Source organism: Athene noctua, chromosome 25, assembly GCF_965140245.1.
Source record: "Athene noctua chromosome 25, bAthNoc1.hap1.1, whole genome shotgun sequence".
Taxonomy (NCBI): domain Eukaryota; kingdom Metazoa; phylum Chordata; class Aves; order Strigiformes; family Strigidae; genus Athene; species Athene noctua.
The window spans coordinates 1,604,306-1,622,865 of record NC_134061.1 but is presented as its reverse complement, the minus strand read 5'-3'; the positions used below and the strand labels follow the sequence as shown (position 1 = coordinate 1,622,865).

At 64.3% G+C, this 18,560-nt stretch overlaps 2 protein-coding genes and 1 pseudogene across 5 annotated transcripts; 2 read left to right on the top strand and 1 right to left on the bottom strand.

Annotated features, from left to right (window-relative positions):
* The first annotated feature begins 1,281 nt into the window (after positions 1-1,281).
* On the top strand, positions 1,282-4,057 carry RPL19 (ribosomal protein L19). Its single transcript, XM_074926672.1, has 6 exons — positions 1,282-1,436; positions 1,881-1,987; positions 2,439-2,561; positions 2,789-2,909; positions 3,214-3,324; positions 3,871-4,057. Exons 1-6 carry the CDS (start codon positions 1,432-1,434, stop codon positions 3,992-3,994), a joined length of 591 nt encoding a protein of 196 aa, XP_074782773.1. The 5' UTR covers positions 1,282-1,431; the 3' UTR covers positions 3,995-4,057.
* A 904-nt stretch (positions 4,058-4,961) lies between these two features.
* STAC2 (SH3 and cysteine rich domain 2) lies at positions 4,962-8,465 on the bottom strand. 4 transcript variants are annotated; one of them, XM_074926666.1, is made up of 11 exons: positions 8,335-8,465; positions 7,775-7,979; positions 7,558-7,655; positions 7,128-7,209; positions 6,905-7,002; positions 6,748-6,814; positions 6,600-6,655; positions 5,950-6,047; positions 5,787-5,838; positions 5,553-5,690; positions 4,962-5,417 (listed from the first exon to the last, which is right to left on the bottom strand). In XM_074926666.1, the coding sequence occupies exons 1-11, from the start codon at positions 8,416-8,418 to the stop codon at positions 5,322-5,324; spliced, it is 1,074 nt and encodes a 357-aa protein (XP_074782767.1). In that variant the 5' UTR covers positions 8,419-8,465; the 3' UTR covers positions 4,962-5,321. The 4 variants fall into 4 exon arrangements, with proteins under 4 accessions (XP_074782767.1, XP_074782772.1, XP_074782768.1 ...); XM_074926671.1 differs by having other exon boundaries at positions 5,553-5,642; XM_074926667.1 differs by having other exon boundaries at positions 6,600-6,652.
* Positions 8,466-9,365: 900 nt separating this feature from the next.
* Positions 9,366-12,940, top strand: LOC141970229 (transcription factor CP2-like protein 1; annotated as a pseudogene).
* Positions 12,941-18,560: the final 5,620 nt, after the last annotated feature.

Here is an 18,560-nt window from a genome sequence, read left to right as displayed (position 1 = left end):
TTCTGGCTGGGAGAGCCCTGAAACATCATTCAGCCGGTCCCTGCCTCAGTTCTCCAGCTGCAAAATGGGCCACTAATAGGCCCAGCCCTCACTTGTGCTTTCGATCAGAAAATATGGGGCAGGCGAAACGTTCTCTGCCAACGCCAGGCCTTGCTGTGGCGCTGTTGCCACCCCTCTTGGTTTATTTCACGGGAAAACACGAGTCCCCCCTTTTCTCGGCAGCACCATAACCCCATCGCTGCAAGAGGTGGAACTTGATTCACCAAAAATTTCAGCAAAAACAAAAGCAGGATCCGAGCTCCCAGCTCAACGCTCTCCTGCACCAACCTCTGGGCGCTCACACCACCCTCCTTTGGGGCAATTTCTTGGGAAACCAGGACTGACCGCAGACCAACGCTGGAGAAACCGAGATCCCGTTTCTTGTGACAAAAAGCAACGTGACAAGGCTGACGCTCAATTCCTAACCCACACCTGCCCGGGCAGGCGGGGAGGGTGAGGAGGGACAACCTGTGCCCAGGTTTCCCCTCAGATCCAACAACCAGCCTGAACCTGGGCTGGGGGCACCCCCCCCCCCCCGCGGCCCCCGGTGTTAGGGGCGGCCTGCAGGGAGCACACAGGCCCAGCTGCAGGGGGGGGGGCAGCATCCCCCCAACTCCCTGCAGCCCCTCAGCCTGCCTGCGCAGCCCCCAGGCACACTCCTGCCCCCCAGTGCTGCACAGCACTCCCCAATGCTGCCCAGTACTCTCCAGTTGCTGCCCAGTTCCCCCCAGCGCTCCCCAATGCTGCCCAGTGCTCCCCAGTGCTGTCCAGCGCTCCCCAGTTCTCCCCAATTCTCCCCAGTTGCTGTCCAGTGCTCCCCAATTCTCCCCAGTGCTGTCCAGCGCTCCCCAACACTGCCCAGTGCTCCCCAGTTCTCCCCAGTGCTGTCCAGCGCTCCCCAGTTCTCCCCAGCGCTCCCCAACGCTGCCCAGTGCTGCCCAATTCTCCCCAGTGCTCCCCAATGCTGCCCAGCACCTCCCCAACGCTGCCCAGTTTTCCCCAGTGCTGTCCAGCGATCCCCAGTTCTCCCCAGTGCTGCCCAGCGCTCCCCACACGCCCCCTGTTCCCCCCATTCCCCCACGTGCCGCCCCCGGCCGCCCCCGCGCATGCGCAGAGCGCGGTGGCGCAGGCGCGGGCCGTACCACCCCGCGGCGAGGACGGGGGGGCGGAGGCCGAGGTAAAACCCGCGTCTCGTTCTCCACGTCCCGCGTGGGTCCCGGCTCCCGGCCTGTGCTCCCCACCCGTAACCCCGCGGCCGCGCTCCGGGCCGCGCCGAGCCGCGGGGACGCAGCGGGGCGGGCGGGAGGTGGTACGGGCCGCCCCCCGCGGCTCTGGCTGTGGGCGCGCCCGGCGCCGCCGCCTCTTCCTCTCAGCCCGGCCGCCGCCGCCGCCATGAGGTGAGGGGTTGCGCTCCGCCGCCCCCCGGGGCTGCCCCGGCAGCGATGGGGACCGGGGGTGGCCGCCGGGGGTGGTCTCAGTAGCGGGGGGCTGCCCGGCTGCGCCGCGGGGAGGCTCCGGGCCCGGCGAGGCGGCTGCGGCCTCCTCAGGCCTCGGGGGGGAAAATGGCGGTTGGGCCGCGCGCTGGGGAGGGGGCGAAATGGCGGCCGGGGCCGGCGCTGAGGGGAGCGCCAGGGCCCTCGGGGTGCGGAGGGAGGGAGGGGACGGCTGAGCGCGGCCGATCTCGCCGCTCTTGGGCCCTGCGGCCCTTGGCCGCTCCCCCTTTTCCCCCCGTCGTGCGGCTCCAGCACCGCGGGCTGTCGTGGGCCCTCCAGGAGCTGCCAGAGCACCGCCCGGCCGCGGGAGCCGGCGTGGTGCTGAGCTCTGTGTGTGGTTCCCCGCAGTATGCTCCGGCTCCAGAAGAGGCTGGCCTCCAGCGTCCTGCGCTGCGGCAAAAAGAAGGTCTGGCTGGATCCCAACGAAACGAATGAGATCGCCAACGCGAACTCGCGTAAGTCATCGGATGCGGCCATGCTGCGCATCGCGTGCCTTGCCCTGTGGAAAAGGGATGCGTCAGGGGTGGGGGAAGAGGTTTTTTTCACCAGCTCGGTAGCGAGGAGGTTGGCTTCGATAAAATTCTGACGCTTGACCAACTGCTCTGTACTTCAGAGTGGAAATGAGTCCATCAGCAGGATTTGCAAAGTTCCCCAGAGCACTGACAAGAACTTAGGCCCGGTGAGTTCACGGTAGGGAGTTTAGTACGTGGTGTCCTCTGAGGTAACTGGTGAGGGAGAGACGGGAGGGAGAAGAGCAGCTACAGCAGCACGAGGGGCCTTTGGGGGAAGGTCTGGCTTGTCCTTCGCGTTGGATCCATTTTTGTCCAAGCCAGACAAGAGCCTGTACTTGCCTGATGTGTCCTCTCATTGCACATAAGATGTTGAGCATGAAGCTTCTTTTCACAGGTCAGCAGATCAGGAAATTGATTAAGGATGGGCTGATCATCCGCAAGCCTGTGACCGTTCACTCCCGTGCCCGATGCAGGAAGAACACCTTGGCCCGCCGGAAGGGCAGGCACATGGGCATCGGTAAGTGCTGGCTCTCAGAAATGTCCCTTTTCCGTGGTACATGATCCGCCTGCAAGCTTTTATTGAGCAACATCTCCAAGAGTCTTGTGGCAGGGCTGGAAAATACACAGTCTGTATGTTAATAATTTTCTTCTCGAGGGAAAGAGAAGGGTTAAACACTCCAGCAAAAGCGTGTTGTTCCACTTGCAGAAATTTGGCCTCATTCTCCTCCCATTTTCCCTTGCCAGGTAAGAGAAAGGGTACGGCCAATGCTCGTATGCCCGAGAAGGTGACCTGGATGAGGAGGATGCGAATTCTGAGGCGCCTGCTCCGCAGATACAGGGAGTCCAAGAAGATCGACCGCCACATGTAAGCCTGCCGTGCCACGGGGCTCTGGGCCGCGTGTCCGCCCGCTCACATCCCCCCTCCTTGCTGCGCGCAGCCTCCGCGCGTGTGCGGATTGATGAAGATCAGTCCTCGCCGGGGGGCTGCCCCGGGGGAAGCCCAGCCGGCCTCTGGCTGCTCGGAGGAGGGAAGAGCCAGCGCAGCGGGTTCTGAGCGACCCTGGCCCGCGCTCGCTGCTCTGTGCCAGGAGGGCTGCGGGGCGGCTGGAGGCTGCGCGGTGGTTTGATCTTCCGGGCGGCCTCGTTTACGGCCCGTTCTGCTCCGTTAGGTACCACAGCCTGTACCTGAAGGTCAAGGGTAACGTCTTCAAGAACAAGCGGATCCTGATGGAGCACATCCACAAGCTCAAGGCGGACAAAGCTCGCAAGAAGCTCTTGGCGTAAGTGCTGCCTCGCTCTTAAGCTTCGGTCTTGCAGGTTGTGGAGTCGATTTTTTTTTTTTAATTTTCTTATTTTTAAATAACCTCTGCCAGCCGGGAATTCCAGGTGGCTTCTGTCGCTAGTGGCTCTGTCTGGAGCCCTGGTGAAGACTCAAACCAAAACTGGGTAGGGCTGGCTGGAAGCAGAGAAGGAGCATCACCCCGGCAGAGCTTTGTGCCGCTCCATTAGCGGAGAATGTTCGTGGCTCCTGCTGCTGTAAACTGGTCGATCTGCTGATCCGGGCACTCGGATCAGTCCATGAGCAAAAAGGGGAGTGAGGGGGTGTAAAACCTGGGGGGTTTCGCTTGATGAAGGAGCCACAGTGACCCGGGGCAGCCCGCGGGACCAGGTTAACACGGAGCTCGTGGAGCAGAGCTCCCTCCGGCAGCTGGGTTGGTGGGGCAAGAGGAGCCCCCCGGCGGCTGCGGCTTCCTCAGGGCTGTTTGAGGTGATTCTTGCGGATTTATAAATTTTTTTTTTTTTTTTTTTTTTTTACCTCCTCGCAGTGACCAGGCCGAGGCTCGCAGGTCCAAGACCAAGGAGGCTCGCAAGCGCCGCGAGGAACGCCTGCAAGCCAAGAAGGAGGAGATCATCAAGACCCTCTCCAAGGAGGAGGAGACCAAGAAGTAAATCCTGGCTGGCTTGGGGACGGGGGTTGTCACCCCCGGGCGTTCAATAAACCCCCATCCGGGACTCCTGGTGCTCTCCTGGGTGGCTGGAGCTGGGAGGGGGAGGGCTGGGGATGTGCTGCCCCTCCCCGCCTGGGGGCTGGGGGGGGTCCCTGCTGAGCCGGAGCCTCCGGACCCACCCCGGTAGGGGATGGGGGTGGTTCTGGGGGACCTGAACCCCCAGGGTGGGGCCTGGCCTGACGACAGACGCCCTGAGGAGTGGCTGCGCTGCCACGATGGCAGAGTTGGGCTGGGGGTGGGCTCGGAGCCCTCGGCCTCCTTTTAGTAGCCAAAACCCCCAACCTGCCCCCAGCCCGTTTTGGGGGGGACCTAATGTGACTCGGGGGGGGTAGAAGCCAGCTGCAGTGGCTTGGGGGGGCAGCTGACAGCCCAGGAGGGGCTTCTGAGAGCGTGTGTGACCCGGGCTCAGGCCAGAGCTGGCAGTCGAGAGGCTTTGGGGGGCTCTGCTCCCCCCCCAGCCACTGGATGGCACCTGTTTGGGGACAGTCACCAAGGGGGCAGGGGTCTGTGTGCCGCCCCCCAGTGTGAGGGAGCTGGGGCTAGAGATCTGGGTCAGGCCCCCCCAGACACCCCTCACTTGCCCAAGCAGCTCGTTACTGAACCCCCCCCCAATCACCGGGGACTGTCCCCACTGCCGGGGGGTGCATATGGGGACAGACACCCCCAGGCCCTGCTCCATCCCTGGGGCTTTTTTGGGGGGTGGGGGGGAACTGCAGCTGAGACCCTCCCACCTCATCACACAGGGCTGGGGGGGGGGGACACACACGATGACGACAAAAAAGAGTCCCTGTGCCCACGGCGGGTGGCACATGGTGCCCCACGGGGACAGGGCTAGGGGGGACACCCCCACCCTCTGCACCCCAAGTTTCCAGACGCGCAGCAGCACCAAAAAATAACGCGGGTGGGAGCGACACCGCGGCGGCAGCGTTTTAATTGGGGGTCTGGGGTGGGGGGGGTGACACACGCGTGTGTTAGTGCACAGATCCAGGCGTGTACGGCTCCGGAGCACGGGCGGAGGGGGGGGTGCCCTGTGGCTCGCACGAGGACTTGTACACCCGTGCTGCCGTGCACCCCCCCACACCCTCCCCTGCTGCTGTGGGGGTTCAGGAGCAGCTGGGGGGGGGACACTCTGTCTGTGGGGGGGGCCCCCGTGTCCCCGCTGTCCCTGAGGGATGGGGATGCTGTTGGGGGTGTCAAGTGCTGCCCGGACGGGGCTTCCTGAGGTGCGGTGATCCTGGGGGGGGTGGACACGCTGCGGGGGGGGCCCCTCAAATCTCTGTCAGCACCTCGGCAGGGACCAGCCCCCGCTTCCTCCCGCTGGTCACCCGGACGAGCCCCTGGGTCCTGCCCACGCCGACGCAGATCTGCGCGGACGGACAGACAGACAGAGAGCAGGGCCGTGGCGCCGCCCCGCTGCGCACAGACGCAGCTCGGTGCACCCCAGCGCAGCCAGAGGGTGGGTGTCCCCGCGTCTCCCCCCCCTCGCCGCACCCCGGTACCTGGTTCTCGCGGAGGCCGAGCCGTCCCTGCTCCCGGTCGCCGGGGACGTTGCGGCAGCTCCGCCAGACGCTCTCCCCGGGCCGGACGCGCTGCACGAAGTTGGCCGGGAAGAAGCCGAGGCGGTCGCCCACCTTCCCCTGCGGCCCGGCGGCGGCTGAGACCCCGCACGCTCGCTGCACCAGTGGGACGTCCCCAGCAGGGCCCCCCCACATCCCCCCCCCCCCCAAACTGACCTTCCACCACTCCTCGTTGGAGTCGTCCACCAGCATCACCCTGTCCCCGGGCCTGGGGAGGGGGGGGAAGTGTGGGGCAGCGTGGGGATGTCTCACCCCCCCACCCCGCCCCACACTGCCCCCCGTGAGTCTGCCCCCCCCCCCCCCCCGCCCCCCAGCTCACTGCAGCGCCAGGTCCTGCTGCTCCTGGGGCACGAACTTGTAGAGAGCCACGTAGGAGAACATGGGGGCCCCGTCCCGCCGCGCCGGCCCCCGGGCAGCCTGCGGACACAGCCGGCCCTGCCCCACGGCCCCCCAGCTCTGCCCCACGGCCCCCCAGCTCTGCCCCACGGCCCCAGCCCCGCCTCATGCTCCCCAGCCCTGCCCCACAGCCCCCCAGCCTCCCAGCTCTGCCCCATGGCCCCCCGGCCCCCCAGCCCTGCCCCATGGCCCCTAGCCCCGCCTCATGCTCCCCAGCTCTGCCCCACGGCCCCCCAGCTCTGCCCCACAGCCCCCAGCCCTGCCCCATGGCCCCCCAGCCCCCCAGCTCTGCCCCACAGCCCCCAGCCCTGCCCCATGGCCCCCCAGCCTCCCAGCTCTGCCCCACAGCCCCCCGCCCTGCCCCATGGCCCCCCAGCCCCCCGGCCCCTTCCCACACCCCAATCACTGGCCCACGGCCCTCAGCATGGCCCCCAGCCTGTTTCTCATCCCTCTGCCCCACAGCCCCCTCCCAACACCCCCCCCCCTCTAGCCCCGGTGCATCACCCAATACCCCCCCCCCCCAATTCCCCCCCTTCACCCCCATTCTGCCCCCCTGCTCCCCCAGACCCCCACCTGCTGCCCGGGGCTCTTCTCCTCCACCCTGTCCCTCTCTGCTGGGGGGACAACTGCTGAGACAGACAGACGGGGGGGGGGACACACAACACACAGAGTCAGCCCTGACCCCCCCACTCTAGCCCCCACCCCAACGCCGCCCCCTTACCGCCGCTCGGGCTCCCCACGCTGCTCGGGGTGTCCCCGCTCTCCTCCCCGGCTGCCGCCTTGTCACCCTGGAGCAAAGGGAGAGCTCGGGGTGGGGGGGGGCGATCCCCACACTGCCCCCCCCCCCCCCCCCCCCCCCGCCGAGGTCTGGGGGGTACCTGGATGCCGGGGGGCAGCTCCGTGGCGCCGGCGCCGTGTGCCAGGGAGGTGCCGAACCGCAGCGCCTCGTACACGGGGTCCACCCGCAGGCGGGGGTCTGGGGGGGGCGTTGGGGGGTGTCAGGGCCCCCCCCAGCCCAGCCTGCGCCCCGAGGAGAGGGCTCACCCCACGGTGGGTGCTGCCTGGCTCCAGGGTGCAGCCAGAGCCAAGGTGGGGGCTCACCTGGTGGGGGCTCACCCTGCGCGGACCCCCCCTGCTCCGGCAGCAGCAGCGGGGAGCTGAAATTCCGGCGGAAAGCGGTGGCCTGGGGGCAAAACCGGGGGGGGGAGGTTGGGAAAAAGGGGGGGCCCAGCACCCCCCCAGAGCCGGGGTGCTGCTGCTGAGCCTCAGCGTGCCCCTGGGGCTGGGGAGCCCCCCCCGTGCACGGGGGGGGGGGTGTTTGTGTGCCCCCCCCCCGCCCTGGGCACACGCGTGTGCGCAGCCACGCACCCACCGGCTGCTGCAGCCCCCCGGGCTGGGGCGGGGGGGGGAGTGTTCGGGGCAGGGGGGGGCGCTGACCGATCGGGGGGGGGGGTTGTGTGTGTGCGGGGGGGGGGGGGGCCCATCCCAGGGGTTGTGTGTGTGCGGGGGGGGGGCCCATCCCAGCACGTACCGTCTTGCCAGGGCACTGCTGGTGCGAGATCCCCTCGGAGCACCAGAGGTGCACCCCGGCCTTGCACGCCTTGCACCGCAGGCCCTGCCGCGAGTTGCCTGCAGGCAGCGAGGAGTCGGGGGGGGCGGTCACAGCTGCCCCCCCCATGCCATCCCTGCACCCCCATCCGTGCCCCCCACACCCCTACATCCCCATCTCCCCCCCTCCCAGCACGCACCGGCGATGAGCTGCCGGCACAGCTCGCAGGGGCAATGCTTCTTAAAGACGTACTGCTGGAAGCCGTGGGTCCGCGGGGGGGACGGGGGGGGCCCCGGGGGGGGCCCCGGGCCCTGCACGCCCCCCCCCGCCCGCGGGAACAGGCTCTCCACGCTCTTGCTCCGCAGCAGCGTCCGCAGGGACAGCGACCGCTTCAACCGCTGCATCTGCCGGAGGGACAAACCCCCCCCGGGGTGACAGGGACCCCCCCCGGGGTGACAGAGACCCCCCCCGGGGTGACAGAGACACCCCCCCCCGGGGTGACAGAGACCCCTGACCCCCCCCCAGGGATGGCAGAGACCCCAGGACGGGACCCCCCCCCCGAACCCTTCACCAGCCCAGCCCGGCCGGGGATCAGCCCAGAGCTGGGGCGGGGGGGGGCTGAACCCCCCCGCGCTGGGCCAGCGACACCCCAAAACGGTTGAAAGCGTCCGGGACAGGCCCCCCCCCCCCCCCCCCACCCCGTTGCACACTCACACCCCCCCACCCCGTTGCACGCTCCCCCCCCCACCCCGCCCGTACCTTGCTGCCGTGCCCGACCCCAGGGCCGGCGGGGGGGGGCTCGGGGGGGGCCACCGACTCGCACTCCCCGGGGGACTCCGTCATGCGCCCGCCACGCCTCCCGGCCCCCCCCCTTTCGCTGTCGCGACAGCGCCGAGCTCAACCTGCCGCCGGCCCCTCCCCGCCGGGGGGGGGGGCCAAGAGGGGCGGGGGGGGGCCGATGGAAAGATATGCTAATCCTCAGCTGCCCATTGGCTGACAGCCCCCGTGGGGCGGGGCTTATCCATCACCAGGCATCGCATATTGGGGGGGGGGGACACCCCACATTGATAACCTTGGGGGGGGGGGGGGCAGCACCCATAGACACCCCCCCCCCCCCCCCAATTTTCCCCCCGGGGTGGGGGCAGCACCCATGGACACCCCCATTTTGACACTCCACCTCCCCCCCCCCCGACACCTTATTGACACGGAGAGGGGGGGGGGTGAGTGCCCCTTTTTTTTTTTCTTTTTTTCTCCCCCAAAATGAGCCAAATCTGGGCGCAATTAGAGGAATTAAAATGCGGGGGGGGGGCCCCGCGGGCTGGCACAGAGCGACTTTGGCTTCTTGCCCTAGACAGGGTGGACTGAAATCGCGGGGGGGGGACACACAGATGTCCTTGGTTGGGCTGGGACAAGGGGACACGTCTTGGGGGGGGGGGCACACACACGCGGGGTGGCTCCTGGGGGGGCTCCAGCCGGCCGGCGGCCGGCTGGAGCCCCCCCAGGAGCCACCCCGCGTGTGTGTGCCCCCCCCCATGCCCCCCCACTTTGTATTGACAACAAACAAGCTGTGGGCCCCCCCCGCACTATTTACTGTCAACTCCCCCCCCCCAAACTGGTCCCAACTGGGCCAACCCCGCTCTCCCCACTCTTCCCTTCTCCTATAAAAGTGTGGGGGGGGGACACACACACACACCAACCTGCCCTCCCCCGCTGTCACCTTTTTTTTTTTTTTTTTTTTTGGTGTGTGTGTGGCCCCCCCCCTTTCTTTTTGGACCCCCCCCACTCTGCTTTTTTGGCATGGGCAACCTGATTACTGGTCCAGTACTGGGGAGATGTACCCCATCTCCAGCTCTGCGTTGCTCAGGTAACACCCCCCCCCCCCCCAAAAATCTTATTTTTTTAGGGAAACTGAGGCACAATTGTCCACGTGTTTGTTTTTTTTTTTTTCGCAGGGACCCCCCCGTTTTACCTTACTTGAAGCAGAAGGAACCCAACGGCATCTCCACCTCGCACCCCCCCTTCCAGTACGTGCTCTGCGCCCCAACTTCTCCCGCCGTCCGGCACCACGAGGAGACCCTCACCTACCTCAACCAGGGTGAGTTGGGGGCACCCCCGCCCCCCAATTTGGGGGGGGGGGTGTGTGTCTCAGCACCCATTTTTGACCCACACCCCCCCCCGCTGCCTTCCTCCATCCTCATCGCAGGACAATCGTATGAGATCCGGATGACGGGGACCCCCCGGGTGGACCCCGCCGGGGAGGGACGGAGGATGATGAAGGTGAGATGGAGGTGGGGACCCCCCCCCCCCCCAAAAAAAAAAACCCAAAAACAACCCTGGGGTGAAGCCTTGGGGCAAAGTTCTGACCTTAAGTTGCAGTTCAGCTTCAATTCGGCCCCAGTTCAGCCCCAGTTTAGCCCCAGCTTAGGTCCAGTCCAGCCCTAGTTCATCCCCAGTTCATCCCCAGTTCAGGTCCAGTTCAGCTCTAGTCCAGCCCCGGGTCAGCCCCAGTCCAGTCTCAGACCAGCCCCAGTTCAGCCCTAGCTCACACCCAGTTCAGCCCCAGTCCACCCCCAGCTGAGCCCCGTGTCAGCCCCAGTCCACCCCCAGTTCACCCCCAGTCCACCCCCGTGTCACCTCCAGTCCACCCCCAGTTCACTCCCAGTTGAGCCCCGTGTCACCCCCAGTTCAGCCCCGTGTCACCCCCAGTTCAGCCCCAGTGCAGCCCCAGTGCAGCCCCAGTGCAGCCCCGTGTCAGCCCCAGTGCAGCCCAGTGCAGCCCCAGTGCAGCCCCAGTGCAGCCCCAGTGCAGCCCCAGTGCAGCCCCGTGTCAGCCCCAGTGCAGCCCCAGTGCAGCCCCAGTGCAGCCCCAGTGCAGCCCCGTGTCAGCCCCAGTGCAGCCCAGTGCAGCCCAGTGCAGCCCCAGTGCAGCCCCAGCGCAGCCCCAGTGCAGCCCAGTGCAGCCCAGTGCAGCCCAGTTCAGCCCAGTGCAGCCCAGTTCAGCCCAGTGCAGCCCAGTGCAGCCCAGTTCAGCCCAGTGCAGCCCAGTGCAGCCCGCCTCGGGGGGGGCACGGGCCTGACCCCGCGGCCAGAGCGTCCTGCGGGTGATTTTCCACGCCCGGCGGCCGCGGTTCGCGGTGGAGCCGCCCGGGCGACCGCATCCTCGACATCGGTGGGTGCCCGCGGCGGGCGGGGGGGGCTGGGGGCGCCCGGGGGGGGCCGCGCTCACCCCCCTCCCGCAGACATCCCGCTTTCCGTCGGCATCCTCGACCCCCAAATCCACCCCACGCTGCTCAACGCGGTGGAGTTCCTCTGGGACCCCTCGAGGCGGACGTCTGTCTTCGTGCGGGTGGGACCCGGGGCCGGGGGGGGGGGGGCTGGGGGGGGGGGGGGCCACGGCGGCCGCCCCCAACCCCGCTCTCCCCGTCCAGGTTCACTGCATCAGCACCGAGTTCACGCTGCGGAAGAACGGGGGGGAGAAGGGTGTCCCCTTCCGCATCCAGATCGACACCTTCGGGGCGGGGGGCAAGGGGGACCCCCCCCAGCACCTCCACTCCGCCAGCTGCCTCGTCAAAGTCTTCAAGGTACTGGGGGGGGGTGCGGGGGGGTGTCACCGGTGACCCCAGGGTGACCAGTGTCCCCCTCCCCACCCCGGTCCCTGGCAAATTCCCCTCTGAGCGTGGGGCAGCACCTCGGGGGGTGTGTGTGTGGGGTCTGAGCACCCCGGGGGGGGGGGGGGGTGTCTGGGGTCCCCCCCCTCGGCTGACGGCCCCGGCGCAGCCCAAAGGGGCTGACAGGAAGCAGAAGACGGACCCGGAGAAGGTGGAGAAGCAGCCGGCGCAGGAGCGGGAGAAATTCCGGCCGGCCTACGAGTGCACGGTGCTGGCTGAGGTGGGGGCCGGCCCTGACACCCCCCCCCGCTGCGGGCCGGGGTGCCCCCCCGGGACCCTGCACCCCCTGACCCCATCTCTCCTCAGTGCACCCCCCGGCCGGACGCGCTGGGTGCACCCCACAGCCCCCCCAGCACCCTGGGGCTGCCGTCTCCTCGCTCCTTCAAGCTGTTGAGCCCTGAGAGGTAAGCGGGGCCCCCCCCTGCCCGCCCCCCCCCTCGCCGCTGGGGTCCCCCGCTCAGCCCCGGCCCCCCCTCCCCGCAGGGTGTGTGTGTCGCCCACCTGCGCTGCCGAGAGCCCCGCGGAGAGTCCTGGCGAGGTGAGGTGCCATCGGTGCAGCCTCCTGCACCCCGGTAGCCCCCCAGGACCCCCCCCCCCAGGAGAGGCTGGCTGGGCTGAGAACGCCCCCGCTCAGTTCATGCCCCGGCTGAGGCTCCGCTCCCTGCCGGCAGGCGCTGAGCCCCTGCGCATCCCCCCCGAGACGCAGCAGTGGCTGCACAAGCGCCGCTTCGCTGCCTACGCCCGGGTCTTCGCCAACTTCGCCGGTGAGGCCGCGGGCAGCAATGGGGCCCAGGGTGGAGGGGGGTCAGAGCCAGCCCCTGCAGCTGTGACCCCCACCCTGACCCCCCCTCCCCGTCCACAGGTGCCGACCTGCTGAAGCTCTCCCGCAGGGACCTGATCCAGATCTGCGGAGCCCCCGACGGCATCCGCCTCTGCCACGCGCTGACGGGCAGGTGGGCTCCGGCGGCCCGCGGGGCTCCGCGGTGCCTCTTTCCGGGGACCCCCGGGAGGCCCCGCGGTGCTTGGCCGCATCCTGCACCCCCCGCCCGAACCCCCCCCTCTGTCCCTGCAGGTGCCCGCGGCCTCGACTGACCCTCTACGTGTCGCGGGAAGCCGCCGGCGGGGCCGAGGGCGCAGAGGAAGGATGCTCAGGTGAGGGGGTGGGCGCGGGGCAGCGCAGGGACGGAGGGTCCACGCTCACCGTCCCATCCCTGTCCCCACCCTGTCCCCAGGGCTGTACCAGGAGCTGCACCTGGAGGAGCTGACGGTGGCCGAGCTGAGCGGGAAACTGGCCGAGCTGCTGGGGCTGCCCGCGGCCCAGATCCTGCGGGTGTCCCGGCAGGGCCCCTCCGGCATCCACATCCTCGTCAGTGATGCGGTAAGGACCAGGGGGGACACCCGGGGGGTCCCAGTAAGAGGCTCAGCCCCCACGGGTGCCCCTCGCTGCAGCGGGACGGGGGTCCAGGCTCCAGGATGGGACACGCAGCCCCAACCTGCCCCCTCCCTCCCCTCGCCCCACAGATGATCAGGAACCTCCTGGACGAGACGTGCTTCGTGGTGGCCATCGGCAAAGGTAACGTGGTGGCCAGGGGCTGCGGGCAGGGGCCGATGGCCCCGGCTGAGCCGTGTCTCTGGGCAGCGCACGGCCCCGAGGGGTACGAACTGGTGCTGCGGTAGGACCCGGCCCCCGGCACCGCGTCGCCCCCGGACCCGGAGATCTCCCACCGGGATGGAGAGAGGAGCCCACAGCTGGTGCCGTCCCCAGCGCCCGTCCTCCAAACGCCCTTCACCCTCCCCGCGCCCCTGCCAGTGGGCCCTGGTGCGGAGGGGGGAGAGGACGGGGTCCCATCCTGCCTGCCGGCTCCCCCCCGGCCCTTTCTCCCGGTGCCGGTGCCAGCCGCGTCCCCACACCCTCCCCGTTGCCTCATCCCCGTTTTGTATTAAAGGACGGAGGGAGCCAGCCCCGAGCACGGCCTCGTCCCCGCGGCGGGTTTGGACGGGGGTCCTCGGGGTCCCGCACCCGCTGCGGGGTGGGAGCAGCCCCAGGGCCGGGCACAGGGGCAGCCCCCGGGTCAGCGCGGGGGGAGCCTGGGCAGAGCAGGTCTGGTCCTCCCTCCAGCGGGGATGGAGCCGGCCGGGGCACCGAGCCCAGGGCAGCCCCGACCGGCACAACCCAGCGAAGCCTCACGTCGGTTGTTCCAGCTCGGGGCCGGGTTATTTTTAACACCGAGTCCTTCCCCCAAGCACCGTCCGGTGCGGCCGCTGCTGGCACAGAGGGCAAAGGGGGGGTGAAGCGAGACGGGGGACGCCTTTGGGAGGAAACGACCCAAAGGGTTTGGGATAAACAAGCCAGGGGCAGATTTCCCCAGAGAGGAGGGACGGGGCCGGGAGGGCACCGGGACGTGCCCTGGCTCGGGTCTGAGATGGGGTGTTGGCAACCAGAGGGAGAGGGGGGGCAGAGACAGACACAGGCCTCTGGCCCCACAGCGGGTGGGTGCAGGGTGGGGAGAAGGAGACACCCACGACCCTCCCCAGGGCAGTCACTACCGAGAGGAGCTGGAGCTCGGTCCCACGAGCCCCTTCCTGACCGTCCCCTGTGTCCCCAGACCCTCAGTGCCCCGTGGGGATCACGGACCGTGTATCACTGAGACAAGGGACAACTTACCTCCATATTTATATATATTTACTTCCAGTTAATGGCGGTATTATACCCACACAGTGCCAAGGAAAGCACAGATTACAATATCATTAAAATAGTATTTTACAGATCTCTATTTATATATGTTATAATCAGACAAAGCCAATTTTTATAAAAATATTTAATTTTATTTGGGTTCAATCAATTTAGGGTGGGAAGCAATAGGCAAAGCAGCGCTGGGTGCATGGAGAGCCGCAACTCTGCCACACGCACCCCGAATTTCAAAAAAACCCGCGTTCTTATACTCTCGTGTCATCGTCTTTAACCAGTCTTTCTCATCAGATGATTGTCCTGCTCTTTTTCGTTGGATCATTTGGGTTGCTGGGGTGCAGGTCCTCCTCCCATTGGGTCTTTTGAAAGTTTCGAAACCTTGGTCTCTTGGCGCGCTTTTCTCCTATTGGATTTTTTTTTTTTTTTAAAAGCCTCATAATCTCATCCTTTTGGCGGGCTCTTTTTTTTTTTTTTTTTTTCTCTCAAACAGAAATTACTTATCAGTTCTCGGTGGAGTTTTTTTTTAAGGCATAGTTACATTGTTCCCATCTAATGTTAGGTGGGGTTTGGGAGACACGGTTACATTGTTCCAATCTGAATGGCCCATTTTACATTTAATTGTCTAACATTTACAGGTCGTTCAAGTGTACCGTACCGCCTTGCCCCGCCCAGCAGATTAGTTACAATAGTTTTTATTACAACACCCACCCTGCTTAATTTAGCAAATTAGTCACAATAAATTATTACATATATAACCAAGGGAGCGGATGACAAGGTTCCAGCTCACGTGTCCAGTACATCCGACTGAACAGACAGCGTGAGCCCACCCGAGTTTAAAAATGTGTTAAAAATACCGAGGTGGCCACCCCCCGTCCCCCGGCCCGGGGGGTCGGTGGGCTCAGCAGCCCCCACACGGGTCCCGCAGCGGCCGGGCCAGGCTGAGCTGGGAGCGGAGCCGGAGGAGGGGAACCCCCAGCGCTCGGGGTTTGCACAGAGGGGGAACAAGGGAACAATCCCGGCTGAGCAGACGCTGGGTGAACAGCCGGGGCCTGGGGCCAGTGGGGACAATCAAGGCGAGCTCGGAGGCAGCTTCAGGGATGGGGGAAGGTTGGTGGCTGCAGCACGAAGAGCCCCGGGGAAGGGCAGCGTGCTGGGGGTGCGGGATCACGGGCGGAGGGGGGCACTTCCACAGCCCCCCCCGGCAGCCTGGGTGCCCTCCCGGGGCAGGGCAGGGACTGGCAGAGCTTGGCCAGCAGCAGGGAACGGATTTCCTCATTTTTTTTTAAAAAACCACGACAACCCCAAACCTCCCCCCAAGATGCAGAGCACGGGCCGCGAAGCCGTGCCGAGACGTCCCCTCCTGGCAGCAGCGCCAGCGGCCCCGGGAGGGTCCCCGGGGGTGCAAGAGGCCGGGGGGGCACGGCCCAGCCTGCTCGAGCAGGGGCTGAAGTCGTGAATGAAAGAGGAAAGTGGCTTCTCCCCCCACCCCCCGTTTTTTTGACCCCATCCAGCTCCTCGAGCTGCAGCACAGGGACGTCAGCGCCCGCGAGCGGAGCCGGGTGCCTCTGCAGGAGAGAGAACAGAAACCTTGGCCAGCTTGCTTGGATGCCAGAAAACAAGGCAAATCAGAAAAAACACCCCCACAAACACCCAACATCAAAACAACCCCCTCAACCAACCACAGAATCCTTTGGCAGAAGAGGACAAGATATTTTAAACCCCGTTTTCGGGGCACATCCCCACCCCGGGACACTGCAGCCAAGAACCTTGTCATACTGATCTCCCATCTGCCCCCCACCCTGCCAAAAAAAAAAAAAAAAAAGAGAAAAAACCCACCAAAAACCAACCCCAAAACCATGACACCATGGGCCAGCCATGAACAACACATTCAGAGTAAAATTTAAAAAAAAACCCACAAAATTATAATGCTGCTTAGAAAATAGGAATTTGCTGGAAGTTTTGTTTGCAATAACCCGGTGACGGGATGTTACACTTGCCACATCCTCACCTCAGTCACAGAGCTGGGATCTGTCTCCAAAGACCAGAAAAACCTGATTTTTGGCGAGGTTTGATCTCACACCACCTCTCTGCAGGACTGTGACAGCACTAGCCCAGGTCACCTCGGGCTGTTGCCCCGGAGGGCCGATGGAGGCCACGGCCCGCGGCCGGGATGGGTGACAAAACGGCCCTTTTTGAGGTAACACGGCCCAGCCACCGCTCTGTGACCCGGCCTGGACCCAGGGGCTGCGGGGGGGGGCAAGGAAAGGGCCCCGGGCCAGCGTCCAGCCCCCACTCCCCCCTCGGGGAACGTCCTGGTCCTGCGAGTCCGGCGCGGAGGCCGGAAAAGATGCTTTTGGCACAAGCAGGGTGCTTTCAAATTATTTTTTTTTCAGTCAGGGCTTGCTCCTCACTGAACCTTTCAGCAGAGCCCCCATTTGGCACCACTTACCCCTGAAACCCCCCCTGTACAAAAGACATTCCTGTAAACGATGGGCCCTGAATCCCCGCACTCTCGTCAGCCCCCAGACGGAAGCCGGGGCTCAGCCCAGCACCCAGCTCTGCTCCAGCCCAGCGAAACCCGGGCGCAGTGAGGGCTTTGGCTCTAGAAAAGTATTCCTCTGGTAAGACACGGCTTGGAAAATGGTGTTTATTGGTATTTATAAATACAAACATAAGGAAGAGTCCATTTGAAGACGGATAATTGACTTAAAAGGACACTGTCAAGTAGTTTGAGCTACCTTAATGCTGTCACCCTGTTTGGAAAAAAAAAAAAAAATGCTTTGGGTTCTGTATTCTTTTGAGTTTTCCCTTGAAAACTCCGCTCTGTTACAAAGAAATCAGTCAGCCAACTACACCCTGGCTTGCAAATCCATCTGAGCTCTCCCTTTGCCACAGTATAAACTAAACCCAAGTGTTCTTCCCAGGGTTGTGCCAATACTGTTGACTGCTGGGTGCTGCCCCAGGCGCACCCGCCCGCTCAGAGTCACTCTGTTACCATGGGAAGGGCCATTATCTTCCGCCACCCTGAAAATCGGAGACAGGAGCTCTGCCAGTGAAGTACAGGAACACGCTCATTGAGGAGAGAGAGAGAATCCACCGCGCTAAAGAGGATTTGAATAAATATAACGGATTAAAAGCGATCTACAGGAAAGGAATTGACAGTATCCTTTTAAACACAGCGCGCCGGGTCTTCCTCCCAGCAGACTGTGCATCTGCGAGACTTTGTTAAGCATATACAGACGGGAGGGGGAAATTTTAAGTTGTAGATGAAGGGGATACGGCTTCGGTGGTACCAAGCGACCCTTGGACTGCCCAGAGAGCTCAGACAGCGAGAAGAGGGTGGGAAGCAACACACTGTCCTCAAAGCAAACCCCCAGGGAAAAAAAAAAACCTCAAGCCTCTGGGACCCTGAAATAGCCCTTCCTGGTGCCGCACCCCGCTCTCCCCCCACCTCCAGCGTCAAGGTGAAGCAGCACGTCCCCAGCTGGCTGAAGGGACTCGCTCCCCTCTCCGTCAGCCGGGACCGTCCATGGACAGCGCGGGGGGAGAGCGGTTACTCCCACCTCAGCTCATCCTCTGCAAAGCCCTGAGGAGTCTGACCGAGTTCTGCCCCATTCAACCCCCGTTCAGCCTCTTCACACGCTGCACCCTGGGCACCCGGAGCCGCCAGCACCGCGGAACCCGGAGCTCACCCAGCTCTCTGCTCCCCGCCGAGGCACCTGGGCTAATCTTGCCTGAAACGGCTCAAAACTGGCTGCTACGAACACCCCGACAGCTGGGAAGGGCCGGGACATTGCAAACCCCCTTTTCATTCCGATGGTTCCTTCTCCGGGGCAAGAGACTTACCTGCAGAAGATGTAAAAGTCAGCAAAAGCACCCAGCGCTCGCACCTCAGCGCACAAAAAGGTGACAAGAGTGGAGGGCGTGTTGTCAGGCCTGCTGCTCCTCCTGCTTCCACCAGCCAGTCATTTTATCAGGGCAAGAAGCAAAAAAAGATTCTACTTTGCTTTTCCTTGGGGGTAGGATGAAGGGTCCGAGGGGCGGGACGGGAGTAGGAGGGAACTTAGAGTCACTGGAACAGAGACTATCACTTTTTCCCCTATACCAAGAGTTATATTCTTGTCACTGGGATTAAAACCTGAAATGCAAAACAAATTGGGACACCCAATCGCTGATAAAAACAGTCCAAGAAGCCTACAAGAGCCCAGCCTGCAGTGCAGCTCACTTGCCTTTTAAAAATTGTCCTAACAGGTCATCGGAGGCTCAGGCTTCTAATGGTAAAAAGTACTTTTTTCTTTTTTTTTTTTTTTTAATTTAAATTGATTCATAACTTTTGTTCGGGAAATCTCAAAAAAATTACCGAATTAGAAATCTGTAAGAAAAAAAAAAAAAAAAGCAGGATGTAGGGAGGGTAAAAAAAACTGAGCCTGACGTTACAGATTTCAAGCTATATCACAACAATCTAGGAAGCCTCTGAGCTGGGTGCTACAGAACACAGAAGAAACAGATGAACCTTCGATGTGAGCATGCTCAGGGTGGTCAGCAGGGAACGGGGAGTAGAGAAGCACGAGTAAATCATGGCTCACAACAGCTGCTGCTTCACTCCCTCACTAAAAATGGACACAAAA

What these genes read in the sequence shown, in the direction of transcription:
- RPL19 (XM_074926672.1), top strand. An exon ending in GATCGCCAACGCGAACTCGC is followed by an intron (nt 1,988 to 2,438) that starts GTAAGTCATCGG and finishes TTCTTTTCACAG; the next exon opens with GTCAGCAGATCAGGAAATTG. An exon ending in GCTCGCAAGAAGCTCTTGGC is followed by an intron (nt 3,325 to 3,870) that starts GTAAGTGCTGCC and finishes ACCTCCTCGCAG; the next exon opens with TGACCAGGCCGAGGCTCGCA.
- STAC2 (XM_074926666.1), bottom strand. Translation starts at nt 8,418, where the DNA reads ATGACGGAGTCCCCCGGGGAGTGCGAGTCGGTGGCCCCCCCCGAGCCC. An exon ending in GGGTCGGGCACGGCAGCAAG is followed by an intron (nt 7,980 to 8,334) that starts GTACGGGCGGGG and finishes TCCCTCCGGCAG; the next exon opens with ATGCAGCGGTTGAAGCGGTC. An exon ending in CCAACGAGGAGTGGTGGAAG is followed by an intron (nt 5,691 to 5,786) that starts GTCAGTTTGGGG and finishes GCCGGGCCGCAG; the next exon opens with GGGAAGGTGGGCGACCGCCT.